The 24998-nt window shown below is 37.2% G+C and overlaps 1 protein-coding gene across 6 annotated transcripts in view; it reads right to left on the bottom strand.

Moving 5' to 3' along the window:
* Window positions 1-24998, bottom strand: part of UNC80 (unc-80 homolog, NALCN channel complex subunit) — a 239477-nt gene that overhangs the window by 203322 nt on the left and 11157 nt on the right. For all 6 annotated transcript variants that reach the window (XM_036858465.1, XM_036858466.1, XM_036858469.1 and 3 more), the window contains exons 5-7: window positions 22188-22311; window positions 19926-19999; window positions 16794-16936 (exon numbers count right to left, since the gene is read on the bottom strand). In XM_036858465.1, the coding sequence (XP_036714360.1) occupies window positions 16794-16936; window positions 19926-19999; window positions 22188-22311 (341 nt within the window). The remainder of the gene's footprint in view (window positions 1-16793; window positions 16937-19925; window positions 20000-22187; window positions 22312-24998) is intronic.

Genomic DNA, 24998 nt, shown 5'->3' with positions numbered 1-24998 from the left:
CAAGTTCCAGAGGGCAGATTTCCAGCAAGTTCCCCTGATACAGCACCACGCAGACTTCTCTGCCATTCAGTGAGGTGTGACTCCGTCCTCTCCAACAAGGTCTGGATCTCAGTCCTGGAGGGGCTTCTTCCTTGGGTGTTGTGTCTGAGCTTCAAAGTCGGTGACTGTTCCATTATATCTGCTATTTCTATGTTCTTTAGAATTCTCTTTACTTCTTACTAGCTGGTCCCTCATTACCCCAATCCCCCAATCCTCTGTTATACTTAATAATTCACAATATTAAACTTGCACTGTTCAAATTACTGTGTGGTTTCTCCTTCCTGATGGGACCCATCTGGATACATCTGGTAGTTGTGCTCTACTTACACTGACCTTCTTACTACCCCTGAATACATCACGCTTTTGCCTGCTTCAGAGCTTTTCTCTATGTGGAAATTTCTATCCTTATGACCTAAGCTTTATCTGGGTTCTGTTCCAATGTCATCTTTTCAGAGAGGTCTTTCCTAACCATTATGGGAAATGGCTTCACTCTCCCACTATTCATCTCTTCATCTTGTTCTAATTTTCTTCATAGCACGTGGCATGACTTGAAATTATATTCTATTTTGTTTACACGCTTATTGCCTGTCTTCATTTATTTGAATAAACTGATAAACTTCAGAAATGCATTCAAAAAGATGGTGAAATCAATGGCTTTTGTACATATAAGCAATAAACATTTTGAAAATGTAAATAAGAAAGGCCTTTTCAGGATTTCCCTGGTGGCACAGTGGTTAAGAATCTGTCTGAAAATTTGGGGGACACGGGTTTGATCCCTGGTTCAGGAAGATCCCGCATGCCACGGAGCAACTAAGCCTATATGCCACAACTACTGAAGCTCACACACTCTAGGGTCCATGTGCCACAACTACTGAGCCCACATGCTGCAACTACTCAAGCCTGCACACCTAGAGCCCGTGTTCCACAACAAGAGAAGCCACTGCAATGAGAAGCCCATGTACATAACTTATTAATACATTCAAATTTAAATAATATTTGACCTAACAAACTGAAGATAAATATCCACTCCAAAAAGTAAGGGAAAGAAAGATCAATTTAACATCAGTTGGTATCAGTTTAGGTAGGGAATATCTAACACTCAACATAAGATTTGATCATTGTCCTATATTATGGTTTACAAACCACTGAAAAAAAAAATCAGTATCAGGATATATTAGGAAGGATTGCACAGGCACTAAACAAGTTAGCCTAGAACATCAACCCACAAACTAAAAGAGAATGGTAATACAAGAAGCCGGTGACACTTGGAAACCACTATGAACAGTACTATAGAACATTTAAAAAAATCTTAATAAACAAAAAGACAAACTATAATCATTGGAATAAATACTCAATTCTATAAAGATTTCCACTCTTTATAGGTGGAACCCATAAGTTTAATGTAATTCTCTTTTGTGTTCTGTACCCAGTTTCAATGTGTGGAGGTAGGAAGGGAGTGTTTCCCACACCACCAGCAATTCTCTGGACACCGACTGGATGTCCTACAATATAACTCAGTTCTGACACCTCCTCCCTGGAGATAATGTCAGATTCTACAGGTTAAGGGTTCAGTGCTACAAGACTGCTCCCACTCCACTTCAGACACCAGTCACAAGTCCAGGCTGTTACCAGTGCTTCTGACCTACTAGCTCTAGATTGGAGGTTCCCACAACCCCTGCCCCAGGACTTCAGCTTCCAGCTGCAAGTCTAGGTTGTTACCTGTACTTCTGCATGACTGGCTACAAATCAGATGTTCCCATGGTCCCCTCCTTGGGTTTAATTAATTCACTAGAGAGGCTAACAGCATTCAGGAAACTCATGTACTCACTAGATTATCAGTTTACTATAAAAGGATATAACTCAAGAACAGCCAGACAGAAAAGATGCATAAGGCAAGGTATGGGGAAAGGGCACGGAGCTTTCATGCCTTCTCCAGCCTCGCCACTGTCCCAGCACTTCCATGTGTTCACCAGCCTGGAAGCTCTCTGAACCCTCTCTGTTGGGTTTTTATGGAGGCTTCATTACATAGGCACGATTGATTAAATCACTGGCCATTGGCAACTAATTCAAATTCCAGTCTGTCTCCCCTTTTGGGAGGTCAGGGGTGAGGCTAAAATTTCCAGCCCTCTAATCACGTGATTAGTTCTCCTGGCAGTCAGCCCTTAACCTTAGATGCTGTCCAAAAGTCACCTCATTAACATAACAAAAGACACCTTTGTTCCTCTCATCACTTAGGAAACTCTAAGGCGTGTAGGATCTTTGTACCAGAAACAAGGACAAAGACCAAATATCATATATTTCTTTTTATAAATCACAATATCACAAATTCTAACCAAAATTCCAAAGGGATTTATCTTTTATAAATCAATTATACTGTTCTGAAATTTAACTGGATGGATGAAAAAAAGTTTGGTAGTAATCAAGAAAGGTTTAACAGGAAGTATAAAGAGTATAAATTGCCAGATATTAATCTGTGTTTTACAACAATAATATTTAGCCAAGATTTACCATTTCAATGGTAGCCATATAATAGAAAATTTCCTTCCAATAGAAGAAAAAAGGAGATTAGAGAAAACTCAATCAGTTAACAGGCAGAGCAGAAGAGAAAAAAGAAACATAAAAAGCAGAGTATATAAAAAGCACAAAATAAAATAAAATGGAAAATATAAATCCAAAATGGCAGTTATCAAAATAAATACTGAATACATTCATGGGATAAAAGACAAGAATGTTCACATTGGATTTAAAAAACAAGGTTTAGTCACATGCTAATTACAAAAGAAAATCCTAAAAGTTGAGGGCACAGAAGTTTAAGAAGGGAGAGAATGGGTATAGATATGCAAATATAACTAAAAGGAAGTTGGTGTAGCAATAATAAAAAATAAACTTTGAGGTAAAAGTATTATTAGATATAAAGATTGTCACCATAATGTTAAAAGAAAAACTTAGGAAGCTATGCTAATTCTAAACATGTATTGTACATACCTAACAAGAATGCTACCAAATGCTTAAAGCAAGACCTAAGAGACTTGTAAGGGGAAAATAGACAAATAAATAATAGTAGTAGTATTTTAACACACATTTTCTAGCAAATAGTAGATCAAGCATACAAAGATTAGTAAGAATATAGGAGATCTGAATAACACACTTAACATTATTTTCTTGTACCTTGCAGTGTTTACAAATGAAGTCTCAAAAGAAACTGAAAACTCAACATCTCACATAAACCTAGTACTCTCACCATAGTTGAATTCCAGTAGAAACTAATAGCCAAAAGAAAAGCTCTAATCAGTTAGCAAATTTAGAAATACACTTTGAAATAGCTCATGGGTCAAATAAAAAGTTACAATTAGAATTTTTAAAATATTACATGGAATGATAATGATTCCACATATGAAAACGTGTGAGATACAGATAAAGTGGAATGAGAGGAACATTTAGAGATCTACATGCTTATAGCAGGATAAAGGAAACATAATGAAGTGAAAAATAATGAAGTAAGCATCTACTTCAATAGGTTAAAAAAAAGTAAATAAACCCCCAAATAGTACAGAATAAAAAAAGATAAAATAGGAGCATATACTAATGAAATATTAAACAAAGATAGATAGGATTAACAAAAACAAATGTTATTTCTTTGATAAAACTAATAAAAATTAATCAAGAAATGTAGTAAAATGTATGATCAAAATACTATCACTGAAAAAGCAGACATAACTAGATATGGTGATGGTTTCAAAAATGAGGGAAAACACTATGAACAATGGAATTAAAAGTTTGAATACCTACATGAACACATATTTATCCAACCAAATTGATTCAAGAAGAAATTAAAACCTAAATAGACCCACCACCTTTAAAAATTGAACAGTGGTAAATAAAATTTATTTTTAAAACATATCAAGCCCAGAAGGTTTACAGCCAAATTTCATTAAACATTAAGGAAACAGGTATTTCTAGTTTTATACAAAGTGTTCCAAAGACAGAAAAAAGAGGGAACATTCTTTTCATGAGGCTATTATAAATTTGCTACTGAAACCAGACAAGAACAGAGCAGGAAAGGAAAACGAAAAGCCACACTCATTTATGAGCACAATGTAAAAATAATAAAACACTAACAAACTACATCCAGCAATGCACAAATTGGGTCTTCCCCAGGAATTTAAGGATGATTTATTATTAGAAAATCTATTAATTTACTACCTAAAAAGATTATAGGAGAACATGTCCACAGGATTTTCTTAATAGGTGCACAAAACCTTTTATAAAATTTATTATTAATTTATTAAAGTCAATAACAAAAATTAGAAAAGAGCTATAATAATAAGACTGTAGAATATTGGTAGAGTCAGGCAAATAGGGAGATGCAAAAGAATGGAGAGCCCCAAAATCATATACTAACATATGTGGATACTGACACTGATACTCAATAAAGTTACAAATCTGCAGGAAAATAACTGTTTAAGAAATGCTGAGGGAAAAAATGAGTCATTCATGTGGAGAAACCAAATCCCTATTTCATACCACCATGTATCAAAAAAAGCCAACTTTAGATGAACTGGAGACATAGCAAAGGCAAAACAAAGAAAACTATGGAGAAAATATTTATAACCAATATGAAAGGATTCCTAAAGAAAATAACATCCCCAACTATTTTAAGAGAGTACTGATAAATATGACTACTTCAAATGCAAAACTTCTATTAAAAAACATAAACAAAGTGAAAAATCTACAAAATATAAAAGATAATTGCAATGTATTTAGCCTACAGAGGATTATTCTTCTCATTAATAAAGAATGCTTATAAATCAGTAAGAAAAAGACAAGTAGCTCAAATGGAGCAAAGGGTATGGAAGGAAATTTCACCAGAAAGAAAACCTAAAGAGAGAATAAACATAAAGAGATACGCTATTTCATGAATAATCAGGGAAATGTAGACTTAGACCACAATGAGATATTACCTCACACCCATCAGATCTGTGAGACTATAGAAGCCTGAAGACAGTAAGAAATGCTGAGGGTGCAAATACACAGGAACGCTCATACACTGCTGGTAAACCCTTTCAGGGTGCAATTTGGTGATATCTCGTAAATTTTACAGTGTCCCTGTCTTATGATCCAGAAATTCTACCTTAGAGAAACCCTTGTACACAAGGAGACATGCACAAGAATGTTTATTGTAGCAATTTCGTTACAGTAAAAACCTAGAGAACATTCTCAAAGTCAGCCAAAGGAGAATAGGCAAGTAAATGCTAGTACGTATATTCATTTAACAAAAATTAATTAGGTGTTATGTGATCTACCAGGCTGGGGTGCTTGTAATGTTCTATTTTATCTGGGTGCTGATTACTCTAGTGTATTCATCTATGAAAATACATAAAACTAACCACTTGGGTGTTGTGTACTTTTCTCTGTGTTTCTTTAGAGAATTTTAGCCAACTAAGATCTTGAACTTTATCAATATGGACTAAATATCCACTATTTATATATACAGAAACTCTATCCATATGTACACTATATTTTATATAATATACATATATATTTATACACATTTATACAGAACTCTGTACATCTATTATATATAACATAAATATATAATAAATATATAATGTAAATATTTATATATGTAATTTATATTATTTATATATATAGTTTTACACAAATGTCTCACCATCCTCTGGATGATGTGTTAGACTGTTCTTTCAAAATACTTTATTATCTAACTTTTCATTATGTAATCATTTTATTTAAAAGGCTGAGTTTCAGAATTGTGAATTGCTGAGTTTTCAGAAGAAGTATGAGGGTTGGATTCAAAATTAAGGTTCTCATCTTTGGGCAGGATATCTCTTATTTGCCTCCAACCCCTGCTCCCCAACCCCATCCACTTTCCACCCTTCTCTACCTCCATGTCCAGAAAGACTGGTCTGTATAGACTCTATAGAAGGCTCCCATGCCTTTGGCTCCAGGGTGAATTCTGCAAAAGGAGGCTCCCACAGGAGATGGGAAGGAAGAAGGACAGTGATTTTCTCCCCAAGACTCCTCCCTCCCAGAGATTTGCTGAGGGCTCACACTGTGGCCTAGTAGTGATGTGACCACGGTAGGTCACAGATCTTATTAATCACTCTCTCCCTACAGCTGTTCCCTCGCATTGCCCACTCAGACTTGGAGCCTCCTGGTGGGCCTCCTGATGGCACTCTCCCTGGAGTACTGCACTAGCTCTTGTGGTTTCGCTACATCCTATCTAAACCTTTGTAAATAGCCCTTTTTAATCTCTTCTCAAATTACCAGTCTATCACTTGTTTCCTCCTGAGAGCCTGACTGGTTATGTTCCCAAGCCCAGTTTGAGGGAAAGTAACAACCTTGATTCTCATGTCTACCATTTTCCTAAGTGGCCTTCACCACTCTTCCCTCCCACCCACCCCACTCCATTTCTCGTTTTTTAAAAAGCATGGACTAACCCACTCCTCTCAGCCTATCATTCATACCTAGAATAAGAGGATTTTTTTTTTTTCAGTGCTTTACTCTTGGATTTATAAAGAAAAGACAAAGTATGAGGTTGGTTTGGCTACCGGCTGGGTAATTTTAAGTCCTCAAGCATTTGTGACAGTCATTTGACTTTTTATAAGAGCCTGTTGTTTTCTTGACTAGGCTGCGGTGATGAAGGCAGACATTAGTAGTTCAACAGATTTCCATCCCCCCCATTGGACTAGCTATCTTTACCCTTTACCTTTTGCCCCACACCAGTGCCCCCAAATATTTCTAGTTAGTAAATTAGTTTAGGAAGGTCCATAAATAATTTCAAATCCCTAGAGCAGTGTTCTATATAGTGATATGTCAATGTAATGTTTCTGTGAGAATTTGCAGACTCCCAAGTCTTATCCCAAACTTAACAAGAATTGCTGGTGATAGAACCCAGGAATCTTTATTTTAAACAATATCTCCAGGTAACCTTTTTTTTTTCTTATTGAAGTATAGTTGATTTACAATATTGCATTCGTTTCAGGTGTAGAGCAAAGTGATTCAGTTTTGTATATCTATATTTTTTTCAGATTATTTTTTGTTAGAGGTTATTACAAGATATTGAATATAATTCTCTGTGCTATATAGTAAATCCTTGTCGCTTATCTATTGTATATATAGTAATTTGGATCTGTTCATCCCATATTCCTAATTTCTCCAGGTAATTCTTAAACATTCTTAATAAGATTGGAGGGCAACTGCCCTAGAGAAACAAATAATGCATGACTTTTGTACTTTTAAACAACATCCAAAACAATTCCTATATGGAAACACTAACTGCAATGATATGTTGGTAGTTTTGTCCCTGAGGGTGCCAGATGACTATATTTCTGTCTTTACACACAAAATGTATTTGACTGAAAGTAATTACTACTGTACAGTTGAGTCTCATAGTCATTAACTACTTCCTAACAGATCAGTTCTGCTGATAATCAGATCTTCAACAGCAAGACTCCACCAATATACGGCTGCAATCAGAGACTAAAAACGAGTCTATAACTTAGGCAATCAAAATTTGTTAAGTAAATTCACATTTCAGTTACTTAATATTTAAAGAGATTCCGAAACAAGAATGAAGTTAACAGGCCATTCTATAGCAAATATTTATAACGTGAAGTACCTTCATTTTATCAAGTACAAGTTTATTTGGCTTAAAAGTGTGAGCTACACTGGGGTGAGTAGTCAATAAAAGGCAAGAATAATCAATCTTTTTTTTTTCATTTAGGACAGGATTATCAGACAATCAACTTGTCACTAAGTAACCAATAAAAGTCATTTTACTTAACTAATCAACTATCCACCTAATTAAATGTGAGAAAAAATTTACATAAGTGAATAAAGATGGTATGGGGACAGCTCATTGTATGATATGATAGGAGAGTTATTTCCAACTCTAATATTCTATGATTCTGTAAGTTATTTTGCAGAAAACAGTGAAAATTTTATGAAAGTATGAATACAAGTTTTATTCTAAATGGTATATGTAAAAGTAATGAAGAGAAGTATATATACAAAAAAAATGATGTTTATATCTACCTGATGAGCTCATGGATAATTTTCAATTTTTTAAAGATATTTTATACCTTTACATTGTTTTCTATAATTAGCACATACCTCTTTGATATGTGTAGAATACATTATGACCAAAAAAGACTGTCAAAAAAAGGTAGGAATTGCTTTAGTGAATTTTCCAAGCAACTATAGCTTTAAGGAAACCAAGTTATTATTAATTAGGGTTGGGAGATGCTAGTAGAATGCATCCGAAGCAAAAAAACACTTTGGAAATAAAAGACAATCTATGGAGGAAGAGAACTGTGGAAATTAGTCCTGACCCTATGCAGTATTTAATGAAGCAGAAATTAAGTCTATGCATATGGTAATTAAAGATGAAATCTGACATTAATTTTAAAAAACTAGCTACCTGTTCTCTGACTACAGAGTTCCAGGAAGAGTGATGTTCGGTTCAGTCAAGGTCAGGGCAAAAGAGATGGTAAATTGGATTTCTTTGATATAAGAGGACAGCTTTTGTTCCTAGGATATTTGCATGGTTTTGTTATTAAAGTTCTCTTTATTTCTGATTAATACATGAACTCCTCCAGTGCAGACACATTAACATTAGCATTTTCTGAAAGGTCTACCTTGTGACTCATTTCCATGGCAACCAGTCCCTGCAGCTAGGCAAAGAGAAGACATAATTCATTTTTTCTAAAGTGCCACCGAGTTCATATCTAATTCACACGTGTAGGTTTATGTGTGCTATGGGTGACTGTGTGCATATATGTGTCGATGAATGCATATACACATAGATGATTGACTGTGGCCATATCAGAGAGTGGGAAAAACAATGTCTTTCCACAAATAGGAAACCTTGGACATTATAGTTGGCTTTGTCTTTACAGGCAAATCAGAATAAAGCCATTAACACTGAGTTTTGGCAGAGGAAAGAAAGATCATTTGTTATTTATATTTGCAAATTTCCAATGCTTACTATGGTTGAGAAAAATTATGTAAGAAATATAAGTTCCTGGGTATTTTATGACCTCAATATTTCACCCTAACATTGTTTTTCACAATTGTTTAAAGTCAGGCAGAAGCATAGTATTTGAGGTAAGAAATCACTTACATTTAAATTAAATTAAACTCCTTGGAATGTGTGTAGAACAGAATTAGTAAAGAAGAAATATGAGAATACTTAATGACTGATATAAAGAAAATACAGATATATAGTCATAATAATTATATATAAAATGATGGTGACATTGTAATCATTATTGTTTATTGTAATTAGCTTCCAAAATAGCCCCCAATGATCCCTGCTTCCTGGTATTCACCCCCTTGTGGAGTCTCCTCTCACACTGTACTAGGGTTGGTTCGTGTGATACACAGAATATAGCAGAAGTGATGGCATGTCACCTCAGTGATTAGGTTATAAAAGACACTGAAGTTTCCATCTGGAGATTAGGTTATAATAGACAGTGAGACTTCCATCTTGGCTCCTCACCCTCTTTCCTGGGTAACTTGTTTTGGGGGAAGCCAACGGCCAGGTCATAAGGAACTCTATGAGGAGGCCCAGATGTTGAAGAACTGAACCCTTTGGTCAACAGCCATATGAGTGACCTTGAAAGTAGACACTCCAGCCCATTCAAGTCTTCAGATGACTGCAGCTCTGGCCAGTATCTTGAGAGACCCTGAGCCACAACCACTTAGCTAAGCTGTTTCTGGATTCGTGATTCTCAGAAACTATGTGAGATAGTAAATTTCTTTCATTTTAAGCTGCTAAGAAATTTGCGTAACTTGTTGTACAGCAATTGTAGCGAATACAGATTTTGGTACCAAAAATAAACATGAAAAAGAAGTGGCAAGAGAGAAGTGGGGAAAGGTAAGCTTGGTCATGAATGATCATGAAGACTTAACATATGCTGACCAAGGAGTTTGAAATGTATCCTAAAAACTATGGGTAGCCACTGAAGATTTGTTAGCAAGGGAATAGAATGATCAGATATGTATTTTAAATCACTTTTGTAACATCATATAGATAATGGTCTAGAAGGAGGCAACACTGAATGTAGAGATACCAGTTAGGATCACTTGCAGAAATCCAAATAAGAGATGATAAGGATCTGAACTAAGGCAGTGACTATGAGGTTGGAGAGAAGGAGAGGATTTGAGAGACATTAATAAGGCAGAATGTAAAGGACTTGGAGTGGAGTAAACCTCACATTTTTGACTAAGATGTGTGGGTTGATAGTGGTGCCATCTACTGAAATAGGGAAGATACGAGAATGCATTTGGTTTTAGACAGGCTGAGTTTGAGGTACAGAAAGAGCTTTCTATCAGTCTCTTGATTACATGGGTTTGGAGCCTAAAAGAGTTGTCTAGATGGGATATCTTTTGAGGGTCATCATCACATTGTGAGTCATTGAAACTATGGCAGTGAATAAGACCACTCAGAGGGAGAATGTGGGAGGAGAGGGAAACAGAAACAGTAAGAGGAGGGCCATGGAGGAGAAGGCAAAGAAAAAGTCTATAAAGATTCAATTTGAAAGGTAAGGAAAACAACAACAACAGAGTATAATGTGAAAAAAGTCAAGGAGGAAGTGTCAGGAAGTGTAGAGTGGCCACCGGGGTTAAAGTGTTAAAAGATCTAGTTAGATAAGGACCAAATAGAGGCTGAGTTTCAGACCTGTTGGGAGAGGTCAGGGGAAGGTGATGCTAAGCATTTGTTCCTGAAAATGACTAATTCTGGCAAACCACCACAACACTTTCTCCTTTAATGAGGGATCAAGAAGAAAAGAGGCTTCCATAAAAACATAATTAAGGAGATGGGTAGCTTGCTATAGGAACTCCACTGTGCTCCCCCCTAAAGGCCTACCTTTTCATGGAAGAGGAGTGAAGAGTGTGGACCGTGTAACTGTCTAGATTGGGCTCAGATCTAGCTCTTCTACTTTCTAGCTGTGTGTTCTTGAGTGAGTCATTTAAGCTCTCTAAGCTTCAGTTCCTCATCTTTAAAAGAGAAACAATGTCTTCTTTGCATGGCTGTTGTGAAGATTAAACTCATCCGCTTATTCAGTGCCCTTCACTAGGCCATGTGCCTGGCACTAGAGATAGAGCAATGAGTAAAAGAGATTTGGTCCCTCTGCTAATGGATTTTACAGTCTAGTGAAGGAGATAGCTAATCACACAGGTCTTTAAATTACAATTGCCATTTGTACCGTAAGAGAAAACAGGGAGTTCTGTGATTGTATTTAAAATCTGCCAAAGCCTCTCTAGGAAGTAAGGAAACGCTATTTAAATTGAGTCTTGAAGAATGAGGAGCTGGTTAAGTAAAGAGAGATGGAAGAACCATCCAGGCAGATGGAATAACATACTCCAAATCTCAGAGCTAAGAGGAAGTACGATGCATGTGAAGAACTCAGAAGATGTTGGAATCTAGTGACACGAATGTGAGTAATTACACAATGTTAGACAGGAGAACTAGACAGCAGCTAGATAATGTGGAGCTTTGAAGGGTATTTCAAGGATTTTGAATTTTATCTTGATAGCAGTGGGCAGCCTTTGAAAAAGTTAAAGTGTAGGAGTGGCATGATTAATTTTTTTCATGACTCTGTATGTCCTCTGTTGGGTGGTGACAAGAGTGAATAAGAGAAGTTTAATAAGTAGGCTGTTGCAGGACTCCAGGCAAGAGGTGATGAATGGCTTGGATAATGGTGGTGTCCATAGAGGTAGGTGGAAGTAAGCAGATTCAGAATATTTTTATATGTGATTTTTCTCAGTCTTCCTTATATCATAAATTTAATAACTACTCATAGAGTTGCTCAACTCCAAAACCTAAGTTATGCTTGATTCTTTTCTTTTTCTCACTCTTCACATCCAGTCATGTCAGCTCTACCTTAAATATATCTCAACTGCTACCTCATCCTTTCCACCCCTGCTACCACCATCCTAACCAAGCCACATCCTCTCTCACCTGGACCGTGGCAAATGTCTCCTAACTAATCTCTGTGTCTACTTCTGCTTTCCAAGCCTATTTTCATAAACCATCTGGAGTGATATTTAAAAAGTATAATTCAGTTAATGTCAGTCCACTGCTCAAACAACTCCAATGACTTTTCATCACACCTGGAACAAAATTCAAACTTCTTACCATGGCTTTCTGGCTCCTCTGTGATCTGACCCCTAATAACCACACTTTGGTTTGATTCCCTACACCTTACCCCCCTGCTCACCACTAGCCTCTGGTCACACTGGCCTCCCTTCCATTCCTGGAACTGAGCTTATTCCCACTTCAAAGCCTTTAGACTTGTTCCCTCTGCCTGGATTGCTCTTCCCAGATCTTCCTGAGGCTGTCTCCTTCATATCATTTAGGACTCTATGAAAAAGAGCCCATTTCCCATCCCTTTGCTTTGGTTTTGCCTTCTTAGTCCTAGAGTAACCTGAAAATATTTTTACTTATTTATGCATTTACTCTCTTTTATCTGTCTATCTTTTTAGAAAATGAGCTCTTTGAGGATAAGAACTTTGACACTGAAACAACCCTAGTGTCTAGAATACACTTAAAAGATATAGAAATGAATGAATAAATGAAAATTTAGACAAAACTATGAATGTGAAGACCCTAGTTCTGTTTTTTGGCACACAGGAGACATCCAACAACAGGTAGTTCCTGTTGTTATTCTCTTTAGTCTGTGTAGTAAGGAGCTACTATTTCCCCAGATATGATTAAATTATACCGTTGATAACTTGGTTAGTGAGTTATTGTCACCAAATAAAACGAGAGTCTTGGTGTGTGGAGGGGTCATCATGGTGGTTACTTTTGAATAAGTGGAACAGTAATATGAGAAGAGTCTGTACATACTCAAAAGGACTATGACGGGGGCTTCCCTGGTGGCGCACTGGTTGAGAATCTGCCTGCCATTGCAGGGGACACGGGTTCGAGCCCTGGTCTGGGAAGATCCCACATGCCACGGAGCGACTAGGCCCGTGAGCCACAATTGCTGAGCCTGCGCGTCTGGAGCCTGTGCTCCGTCCGCAACAAGAGAGGCCGCGATAGTGAGAGGCCCGCGCACCGCGATGAAGAGTGGCCCCCACTTGCCGCAACTAGAGAAAGCCCTCGCACAGAAACGAAGACCCAACACAGTCATAAATAAATAAATAAAATAAAATTTAAAAAAAGCAATGCCTAGATTATTAAAAAAAAAAAAAAAAAAAAGGACTATGACAGATACACTTTGGGGAGCCACCCCTGCTTCCCACCTGATGGTGGTCACACTCTTTATAATCCTCTTTTCTTGAGTTTGGGCAGGGCCTGTGACTTTCATATAACCTATAGAATAGGGCAAAAGTAATGGCATGTCACTCCTGTGATTAGGTTATTTTATATGACAACGATAATGAGATGTCACTCCTGTGATTATGTTATATTATAAGGACTGTATAGGCAGACTGGCATTAGAGAGGACTTCTCTCCCTTGCTGGTTTTAAGGAAGTAAGCTGCCATGTTGTGAGGTAGCCTGTGGAGAGGCCACATGGCAATGAACTGTGGGTGGCCTCTAGGAACGGAGAGCAGCCCCCAAATAATAGCCAGCAAGGACACAGGGCCCTCAGTCCTGCACCCACAGGAAATGAATTCTGTCAACAACCTGAAAAGGCTTGTAAGTGGATCTCTCCTGAGTCAAGCCTGTGATGAGACTGTAGTCCATCCTGACACCTGGATTTCAGTCTGGTAAGACCCTGAAGCAGAGTCCAGCTAAACTGTGCCTGGATTTCTGACGTACAGAAATTTTGAAATAATAAATGTATGTTGTTTTAAGCCAGTAAGTTTGTTGTAATTTGTTACATAGCAATAGAAAACTAATACAAGAACCATATACAGAAACTAAAGAAAAGCAAAATTTAGTCAAATATAAAAAGGACATGCCAGGGCTTCCCTGGTGGCGCAGTGGTTGGGAGTCTGCCTGCCAATGCAGGGGACACGGGTTCGAGCCCTGGTCTGGGAGGATCCCACATGCCGCAGAGCAGCTAGGCCCGCGAGCCACAATTACTGAGCCTGCGCGTCTGGAGCCTGTGCTCCGCAACAAGAGAAGCCGTCATAGTGAGAGGCCCGCGCATCGCGATGAAGAGTGGCCCCCACTTGCCGCAACTGGAGAAAGCCCTCGCACAGAAACGAAGACCCAGCACAGCCATATATAAATAAATTAATTAATTTAAAAAAAAAAAAAGGACATGCCAAATACATATATATGTATGTATAACTGAATCACTTTACTGTAAATCAACTATACTTCAATTATTTAAAAAGGCCATTAAATAGAGTTATCTAAAAATGAAATGAGTTTCATCTGAGAGTACTAACTTTCTCATCGCTGAAAGTGTTCAAGTGGTTAAAATGTGGTTAGTTTATCAGCAAGGAGACAGGAGATTGGATTGGTTACCCTCACAGGGTTCCTGCCACATTAAAAATGATATGATTTTAAGAATGAATTATCACCATTGTCCTGGCACAGTAAATCCTGTGGATAAACACAAACAATCCCTGCTTACACAACTAAAGTTGCTGTCAAAATTTCATATCCCCAACCAGCAAAAGCTTATTCAACGGAGCCACTTGCTTTTAAAGCCCAAAATAAAGACACAAAAATAAACTCTTTTCATTTTGCTTTTTGAAAGCACAACATAGTGTTTTGGCTAAAAAGCAATTATATTCATTTGGTTCCATGCTTTCAACAATTCTAAGAAATCTTAAAAAAAAAACAACACTATACACGGGGAGGGGGAAGGGTAAGCTGGGATGAAGTGAGAGAGTGGCATGGACATATATACACTACCAAATGTAACATAGCTAGCTAGTGGGAAGCAGCCGCATAGCACAGGGAGATCAGTTCGGTGCTTTGCGACCACCTAGAGGGGTGGGATAGGGAGGTGGGAGGGAGATGCAAGAGGGGGGGATATGGGGATATATGTATATGTATAGCTGATTCACTTTGTTATAAAGCAGAAACTAACACACCATTGTAAAGCAATTATACTCCAATAAAGATGTTAAAAAAATAAAAATAAAACACTATACCCATGTGGCCTGGTTCTGGTGCCAAAAGGAGGTAGATCATTTTAAAATTACCTACAAAAAGGCAAGTTAATACTGAGAGGAAATATCTGTGAATCTTTCCTCTGGGGGTGAGGGAGGTATAAGGACTTGTATCCAGAATACATTAAAAACTCCTACAATTCAATAATAAGAAGACAAACAACTCAGTTAAAACTTGGGCAACGGTTTGAATAGGTATTTCACCAAAGAAGATATTCAGATAGCTAACAAAGACATGAAAAAATACTTAACATCATTAGGTGTTAGGGAAATGTAAATTAAAGCCACAATCAGATCCCACGTCACACCCACTAGAGTGGCTATAATAAAAAGACAACAACGAGTTCTGCCGAAGATATAGAGAAAAATGAACCCTCATACATTTCTGGTGGGAATGTAAAATGGTGCAGCCATTTTGGAAAACAGTTTGATAGTTCTTTAAAAACTTAAACATAAATTTACCATACAACCCAGCAATTCCACTCCTAGGTATCTACCCAACAGAATGAAAAACATTTGCCCATCCAAAAACTTATACGTGAATGTTCATTGAAGCATTATTCACAATAGGCAAAGAGTTAGAAACAACCTAAACATCCATCAACTAACGAATGGATAAACAAAATGTAATACATCCATACAACAGAATACTATTCAGCAAAAATAGGAATAAACTGTTTGTACATGCTATGATCTAAAACACTGTGCTGAAGGAAAGAAGTCAGATGCAAAAGACTGCAGATGGTATGATTCCACTTATTTGAATTATCCAGAATTGCAACTATATATAGACAAAAAGCACACTAAGCGATCAGTGTTTGAAATGTGCACAGGGGATGCTTTTGGGTGATAGAAAATGTTCTGAAATTGAATTGTGTTGATAATTGTACAATTTTGTAAATTTGCTAAAAATCATTAAATTGTACACTTAAAATGGGTTAATTTTATGGTATGCAAATTAAACCTCAATAAAACTATTTTAAAAATACCTCCTTTTAAAATACTATCTACTAGACAATAACGTCATTTGAAAACAGGGATATACAAATGGTCTCAGGGACCCTCCTCTCCTAGGTGGAGTTTATAGATGGGTACAAAGGCAAACCTCATGAATCCAGGCTTTCATAATTTTATCAGGGAGTAGGAAGAAGTGGATTAATGTTTGCCCCTAGGGAAGGCGTCGGTAAATAACGTCACTATGACACAAGCTAACAGAGGCAGCCTTGGAATATTTACAAAGAACAGACTTTGGAATTCCCTGTGAGTACTTTAGAAGCACTCATTTTTTAATACAAGGATCTGCTGGTATAAAGTATTTTTATACATTAGAGCAGATCATTTCACACTCCTGCAACATAATCTTTTGATAGCATCATTTGTTTCTGCATCAAAATGTTTAAAATATTATTCAGTTCAGACATCGCATTGAATCAGACATGTCTTTCCACATCTACCTGAGTGTGTTTAAATGAGCTATTCATAGCTCATTTCTGGAATTATTAATCTAATTATACTTTGACCAAGAATATGTATATACATATCATGCACTTACACATTTTAAGGGACAGAGGCTATATAAGTAGCTAGAAATGTATATTTAATTTTGGGGAGCTGCGGATACATTTTTGACCCTAACATTGCAATCGTGTACCTGGAATGCGATGGTCCTCTTTCCTGGGAAGTCAGGGAGGACAGACTTCCATCAAGGGAGTTTCCTCGGTGGCAGCCTGAAATGGTGGCCTTGGGTGAGATGGAATCTGACTGGGATGTTTCAGAGACCACCTGGAGTCCCTTCTGGGGGTGGAGATAGTAGATTAGTGCTTTTTTTTCCTTCAGGCATATCCTCTAGAATTATCTATCCTATTACATACATTGTTTTTTAAATTAACAAAATTTGCAGCATAGTTAAATATCATGTCATAGACAAAGGGATTTTGCCTTCATTTAAGACGGAATGGAAACTGGCTTCTAGAGAGCCCCTGTGTCACTGTAAGCCTTAGGCTAAGTACTTTCATGTCCTTTATTTCACTTTGCCCTTGATTCTTTTCTTTTTCACCTCCATGTTCAGTATCTACAGAAGAAGAGCTACAAACCAACAATTCATCAAAGATACACCAATACTGAGGTGAACTGAATAGAGACATGAGGCAGAAAACAAGGGTCAGGTTAGGAAGAGCTAATCAAATCAAAGACAAAACATAAGAATGAAAGTGCAAGGTTCAGGTTTTTCCATTACGCATCAGGGGGACATGTAATACATTTTTCCAATTGGATACAATTACCTTTACTTGTACGTACAAATTCATTTCACTTTATTTACAGAGTAGTTTAATTACATTTAGCTGATAAATGTAATTCTGCCCAGGTAATGTGAGCTATTTTTCCATCAGTATTACAGATAAAATTCTTTGCTAAAAGATAAAGACCCTCAAAAACTGATCATAGCATTTTAGCCCTTACAATTTCTATTTTCATATGTAAAGTAAGAAAGCATTGTTCAAACTTGATGCATAGACAAATACACCTAGAAATTTGATGAAATAAATCCTCTGAATTTGATCAAAGAATCCTTCCGCATGAACATATTATGTGTGTTTCATGTTAGATTTTTGGAGATAAAAAAATATTGGATGAACCTGAACCTTGAAATCCAGAGCTTACAGTTTAGTTTTAAGAGAGGTAAATACAGGTTACACAGCAGCACATCTGATAGAAGTATAATGCAAGCCACATATAGGAGACACACATCTAATTTTTAAAGTAGTAAAAAGAAATAGGCAAAATTAAAATTTTAATAATATAGTCTGTTTAATCCCAAATTTTCATTCCAACATGTCATCAATATAAGTGTCACTAATAAGTATTTACATTTTTTATACTAAGTTTTCAAAATCTGGTATACATTTTATACTTAACACCAATTCAGACTATTCAATCAATTCAAACTAATCATATTTCAAGTACTCAATAGCCAAATGGGCCTGGTGGCTATCATATTGGACAGTGTAGGTTTAAAGTAATTAGACAAGAGTTCATGGAGAGTCAAGATCTAAATTCGTTCCTAAAAGAAAGATACAATTTAGATAGACGACAGGTAGGAGGAAACAGTCTGAGGAGAGACCCAGAGGCTAAAACTGCATGCTCTGCCCCCTGGGAGCAGTGCTTAACTAACTGAAGGGATAATCAGGGTCACCTAAGAAGGATGAGGTCAAGTGGTGGAATGCACAGAGAGCCAGGGAGAGGAGTGTGGTCTTGAGGTGATGGTTGATGGGATCCACTAAAGGTTCCTAAGGAGGAAGGGATATAATAAAAGGATAGCACCTTGTATATAATGAGCCTCTGTGGAATGATGAGTTAATAAATAAATGATGCATTGGGAAGATTAGTCAGGCATTATGAACTGATATTTATGTGAAGCAGGAGAGGCTAGAGGTAGAAAATCCAATCTGTGGTTCCAGCTGCAATCTAGTTAGAGGACCTGGATTTAGCGGGGTAACAGTGCACACCTGAGCAACAGGATGAAAAAACAATATGACTCAAGAATTCAAATGGAGAGGATTAAAGAGACTGAAATGTGGGATTTATGTATTTCATTGTATCTAAGATGTCTTCAAGTTATAAGATGCACCATTATTTTATGTATGATTAAGAAAAAATTTCTGTTAATTAAATTAGGACACTTCTTATCAGTGAGAACTTCTTTATTTTATACATATTAAAAAGGTCTACCTTAGCCTTATTTATGCAGAGCTTTTGATTATATATCCATCCCATGTATATGTAAAAAGGAAAATATAAGTGAAATAAATTTGTGTAGGTATTCCTAAAATTCTTTCACATTTAGCAATTTCAACTCAGAGCTGTTGATATATTTTTTTCCATAGAATAACTTCCTCTGTGTCAAGAGTATTACTTCTTAAAAGAGTGCTTCACTATCCCCTCTGACATACTCTTCTAAGCCACTGACCCTGATTCTGCAAACCTAGATGCTGAAAATGACCAAATTTATGCTGCAAGAATGACAATCATATCAAGACTTCTACCAGGCAGGGAGATGGTAAGAGGCCAAAGATCATGAAATACACTAGATTTCAAATATGTTAAAAGTGAAAAAATGTACATCTTAGAATAGATGAAATACAGCATATAAATCACAGTGTCTATACTTAGCAATTGCTCAGTAGGAGATACACTAGGACTCCAAAATTTCTAGTTTTGAGGGTGAAAAGAATGATGCTACTCCTGGCAATGATGCATGAGTTGGAAAGAGGATCCAATTTTGATGGAAAGCAGTAAACTGTATTTTTCACATGCTGAACTGGAAGTGAAAGCAGGTCATCTAACACGTATTAAGTTAATGACAGTATACATTTCCATGTGGCTTTGAACTACCCTGTCTTCATTTCTCTTCTGAATCAAATAGTGCATGATGAATTTACATTAAATTATATTCTGTTTTATTACGCATCTTCTGTTTTATGTGGATTGGTCTTGATTCCTCATTAAACTTTAGTTTCCTTAAAGGATGCTGTATCTTAAGCCTCCTTTCCTTCCCCACTGCTGCAGTACTATTGTACCTATATTAGGTTTGCCTAGCAAATATTAGGAGATTCAATAATTGAGAACAAGATGATACTTGAGTTAATGCAGGATGAATAATGATAACTAACATTTATTGTTACATGCTAGCCATTGAGATAAAGCACTGGTCAAGTCTTACCCTTCACACTACACTATGTTCAAGGAATGAACACCTTTCTTCTCATGATTATAATATACTCACCTCTCGGTGTCTTGTGTCTTGATTTGGTGATTCACAGGTCTGACTTTGACTGTTGATGGGAGAGCTTCTCTTAGCTGCAAAGATGGATGAAATCCCACCACAAATTTGTAAGTTTATATAAGTTACATAAGGTATTTTATTTCCTAAGTTCATTCCACTTTCAAATCAAAAACCTATTTTAATAGATCATTAAAACCTTGAAAGAAGACATTTAATAGCATATGTTGTAAGATAAATCACATAACCAATTCAAAAATCTTAGCATTTCTAGGTTATCAATATAGATTTCTTCATTTATTCAGTACAACTCAATAGGTTAAGGTGTTAAAAATTGGCCATACTAAAAATTATAACAGTTAACATCTACATAGTACCTAATATGTCAAGTCCTGTTCTAAGCGTTTTACATATATCAACTGATTTAACACTTACAATAACCCTGTAATAACTTACGGTATACTTCCAGACCCATTTTACAGATGAAGATACTAAGGAACAGGGAATTTAACTTGCCCAAGGTCACTGACCCTTACAAAAAGGTTCCAGCCCAGGCTACCTGGCTCCAGGTGCTTTATTGAACACATTAAGCTGCCCCTGAAGTAAGATTCAAACCAGTCCCATCTTTACCGGAGGATCAATGGGAAGCCAAAACGACAGGCCCCATTTGAATTGGAATACTTTGGTGCTGAGAGGCAAAGTGATTTACCAAATCACAAAGCAAGAGACCAGAGGAGTGTCACTCATGTGCCATTGTTTTTCTTCTGGCCATGCTAAGTTGAGTTTAATTTTCCCTCAGTGGGCACCATTTCAAGTCCACAGGCATCAAGCAGAGGGTAAGGAACCCGCTGTGAATATCACTGAGAAGCAAAGGGAGGGGGGAAGTGAATAGCTCAGGTGCTTTCATGGAGGGACATGATTCCTTAGTTTTTATACAAGTGTTAACCTCATTCCATCCATGGATTCTGAAGTAGATCACTTCTGACTATGGCATCTTTACTTAGTTCCTTGATATCTGAATATTATGATAGACTGTTACTCTTTAATTTACAATTTATTTCAATAGTTAATGGATTATATACATGTAAATTGAGGGATTAGTCTACTTTTACTGTATGAAAAATTTCATCTTTTGAATGGCTATAATAAGCATGATTTGTCACTATAAGCATCTTATCACGTATATGAATAATATGCAACTCCTTAGTTTACAAAATCCCTTAACATGCTATGAACCTTGCAAGTTTGTGTTAAGTTATAGGGGAAAATAAAGCATGTAAGAACTTGTTTATGGTTTCCTTCCCTTTACAAAGCTCTTTTACATTCATAATCCTCCATTGTCTGCAGAGAAACCTTATAAAGTTAACAAACTATATATATATGTATATATGCATACATATATATACTTCTGTATAAACTTCAATGTGTGTGTATATATATATATAAACATATATATACACACACACACACACACACACACACACTTCTGTAGATTTCCCACATAATTTATCTCTTCTTAAATTTTGTTATTGTTGCTAAAAGTTGGGCTGGGAATAGATGTAATTAAGCACTCTCTATAAAATGGGCACTTTATATGCATTCTTATTGACTCCTCACTATGAAGCCATATAAGGTGGTATTTTTATCTCCATTTTAAAGAAATAGAAATGCTCAGGGAGGTTAGGTTACATACATGTTAAGAGATAGATCTGGGGTGGAGCATGAACTTTTCAGGCACTTTTCAAGCTATCATGTTGTACTCTTTCTACAATTCGACAGTAGGACTATTGCATTGGACAATTCCTGTAGTGAAATGCCTTGATAAAAAAAAACAAAAAAACAACCCACTAAGGCGAGATTGTTAAGGAGCTGCTACTCCATCTACCATAATGATAAAATAATAATGGCTACCACTTATTCACTTACTATGTGCCTGGCATTCTTCTAAGTAATGTTACATATATTAACTCATTTATTCCTCATAACAACCCTGTAAGTACTTGTAATACTCTGCTTTGACCCTTATTTTACAGATGAGGAAACACAGGCACAGGAAGTTTAAATGACTAACCCAAAGTCATACAACTCAACAGCATGTGCTCCTGGTTTAGAGTTTCTCATCATGTACATGAGCCCTGTACCTGGGGCACCTAGATAACTCCCTGAAGAAGTTTTCTTCCTCTTGGTTTCTTAAGAGCAAATCATCCCATCGCCCTCACTCCTATGTATGCTGACACTGTCCCACTGGGTGTCTGAGTCACAAACCTGTAATGATGTTCCTGATGGGCTTCACCAGTGCTGTGAAGCCAGAGACTTCGGGCTGTCTGTGCTCCCACATGGGCTGCCATATAACAAGCCCACTCGCCAGTCGGAACGTGAGGTCAGATTCCTGGGAGAAGAGAAGATCTATATCCAAGAACTGGCTGAAGGGACCAGTCAATGCAACGGTTAACATCATTCACCCAATAGTTTGTGGCACAAACTATTGGGTGTAAGATAGGCTCAAGGATGTATTGTACGACATGGGGAATATAGCCAATATTTTGTAATAACTATAAATGGAAAGTAACCTTCTAAAATTGTATAAAAAAAGAACATCATTCACACGATTATTTTCAAAGTAGGCTGATCTTCAGGACATTCCTTCATCACTCTGATGAGTATTTCTAGGGTAAACCAATAGCCTTAAATTATCATCATAATTATGATAGAAATCACGGTGGTCTGCTTTAGGCAAAATGAATCATTAATTAAGATGCATCTTTGGGCAGAGCATGAAACACACAATTATTGTTTTCTGTTAGCAGTGATTGAGGTCTTTTTATTTCAAGGGTCTTGGCAGATCTCTTTACTTGTGGTTATTGTTATTATTCCTCTTAATGATTTAATTGTCCTTCTTTCTCCCTCATAAGGCAATATCCTCAGATGCTATTTTGACTTTCTATTCTCCAGTCCATCTCTTGTTCTTGCATTTCATGGAATCAGGAACATATAGTTAGACCCTTCTTAGTATGTTATTTTATATTGTTGCCTTCTCAACAATCTTTTTTTTTTAATTTTTATTTATTTATTTATTTATTTATCTATTTATGGCTGTGTTGGGTCTTTGTTTCTGTGCGAGGGCTTTCTCTAGTTGTGGCAAGCGGGGGCCACTCTTCATCGCGATGCGCAGGCCTCTCACTATCGCGGCCTCTCTTGTTGCGGAGCACAGGCTCCAGATGCGCAGGCTCAGCAATTGTGGCTCACGGGCCTAGTTGCTCCGCAGCATGTGGGATCTTCCCAGACCAGGGCTCGAACCCGTGTCCCCTGCATTGGCAGGCAGACTCTCAACCACTGCGCCACCAGGGAAGCCCCCTCAACAATCTTTAATTCCCTGAGGGCAGAGATGTAGCCACAGCCCCTGTCATCATCACAATGCTAAATACAGCATTAGGAATTGGGTGCATGATAGGTACTTGCTGAATTGTACTTACTTTAAAACCCATACTCATTCGGTTATCTACAACTGAAGGTCTCTTCCAGGGAGTACATTCTCTGCTTCATCATTACATCATTTTGAGTGGCTGAGATGTTTAAAATGCAACTGTATAAGTACAAATGTATGACATTCTGAGGTTACATTTTCAACAACTCGGCCTCTCAAAACAACGTTGAGATGGAAACAGAGAGAGTGATTGCAGATTAATGAACATAACTGAGACCAGGAATTCACAGGGAGGTGATTTGCAACCTGGCTTGTATATTATAATCACCTGGGGAGATTTTAAAACCTAGGAGGCCCAGGCCCCGCTTCCTCTCCTAACCAGACCAATTAAATTAGAATTGCTGTGAGGTTTTCTTGAGTTGCCCCTGGTGACTCTCATGTGTAGCTATGGTTGAAAATCACTGATCTAGAAGGATGAGAGCTAGAAAGAAATTGAAAAAAAGGAAAAAAATTGATTCTGCAAATGGTGAATCAATGTAGCTCAAAGGAAGCTTCAACTGGAAAGGCTCGATGAAATCCCTGAATAAATCTCCACGTTGGTAAAGAGGGGACTCTTCCGTAAGCTATAGGCCAAGATCCTGGCACCACAGCAGTACCCATGATGGAAAAGCATCTAGTGTCAGTATTGGAAAAGCATTTGGTCAAATTCATGCCACTTTAATTCTACAAATATTTATAGACCACCTACTGTGTACCTGGTCCTATTCTAGGTTCTGGGATACAATAGTGAATAAAGCATACAAAAATCCCTGCTCTCCAGTGCAAAGGAGAAGTAAAGCAGGGAAAGGGAAGTGTCAGACAAGGTGCTGATGTTTTAGACAGGAAGGCCAGGGAAGGCCTTCTTGTGCAGGTGACTTTTGAATAAGGATCTGAATGAAATGAAGGAGCTGCCATGTAGATATTTCCAGAAAAAGCATTTTGTGAAAAGGGATCAGCAAGTGCAAAGGTCCTAAGTATATCTTGTGTGTCAAGAAACAGCCAAGAGACTGCGGGCCTGGAGTCAAGCGAATGACAGAAGAGTAGAAAAAAATAAGATTGGAGACGTTTTTGAATTCCAAATAATATAGGGCCTGATACGTCATAGTAAGGACTTCAATTACTGAGTGACATGAGAAGTCACTGGAGGGTTTTGAATTGTGGAATGACATGACTCGATGTATGTTTTGAGGATCACTCAGACTATTGATAATAGTTTGAGAAAGGGCAAGGGAGGGGACAGACTAGGGAGCTATTATTATCAACTAGGTGAAAGATCATTAGACTAGGGTATTAGTAGAGGGCAAAATGAGAAGTTGTAGATTCTGGATACATTTTGAAGATACAGTTTATAGAATTTGTTAATTGACTAGAGGTAGAGTGTAGGAAAAAGAGATGTCAAAGATTTTTTGGCTTTGTCGCTGATAAAGATGGGCAAGACGAAGCAGGAACAGGTTTGGGGATATCAGGAGCCTAGTTTTAGACATGTTAAGTTTGAGAGGCCTGTTAGACATTCAACTAGTTATACTGAGTAAACAACTAGATAGACAGATCCAAAGTTAAGGGGAAAGCAACCCCCTTCCCTTGAAATGGACATGGGGAAGTCTGCATGGTAT

The sequence above is a fragment of the Balaenoptera musculus genome, chromosome 7 (genome assembly GCF_009873245.2).
Source record: "Balaenoptera musculus isolate JJ_BM4_2016_0621 chromosome 7, mBalMus1.pri.v3, whole genome shotgun sequence".
Classification (NCBI taxonomy): Eukaryota; Metazoa; Chordata; class Mammalia; order Artiodactyla; family Balaenopteridae; genus Balaenoptera; species Balaenoptera musculus.
Note: the sequence above shows the minus strand (reverse complement) of the source record. Positions and strands in the feature narration are given on the sequence as shown.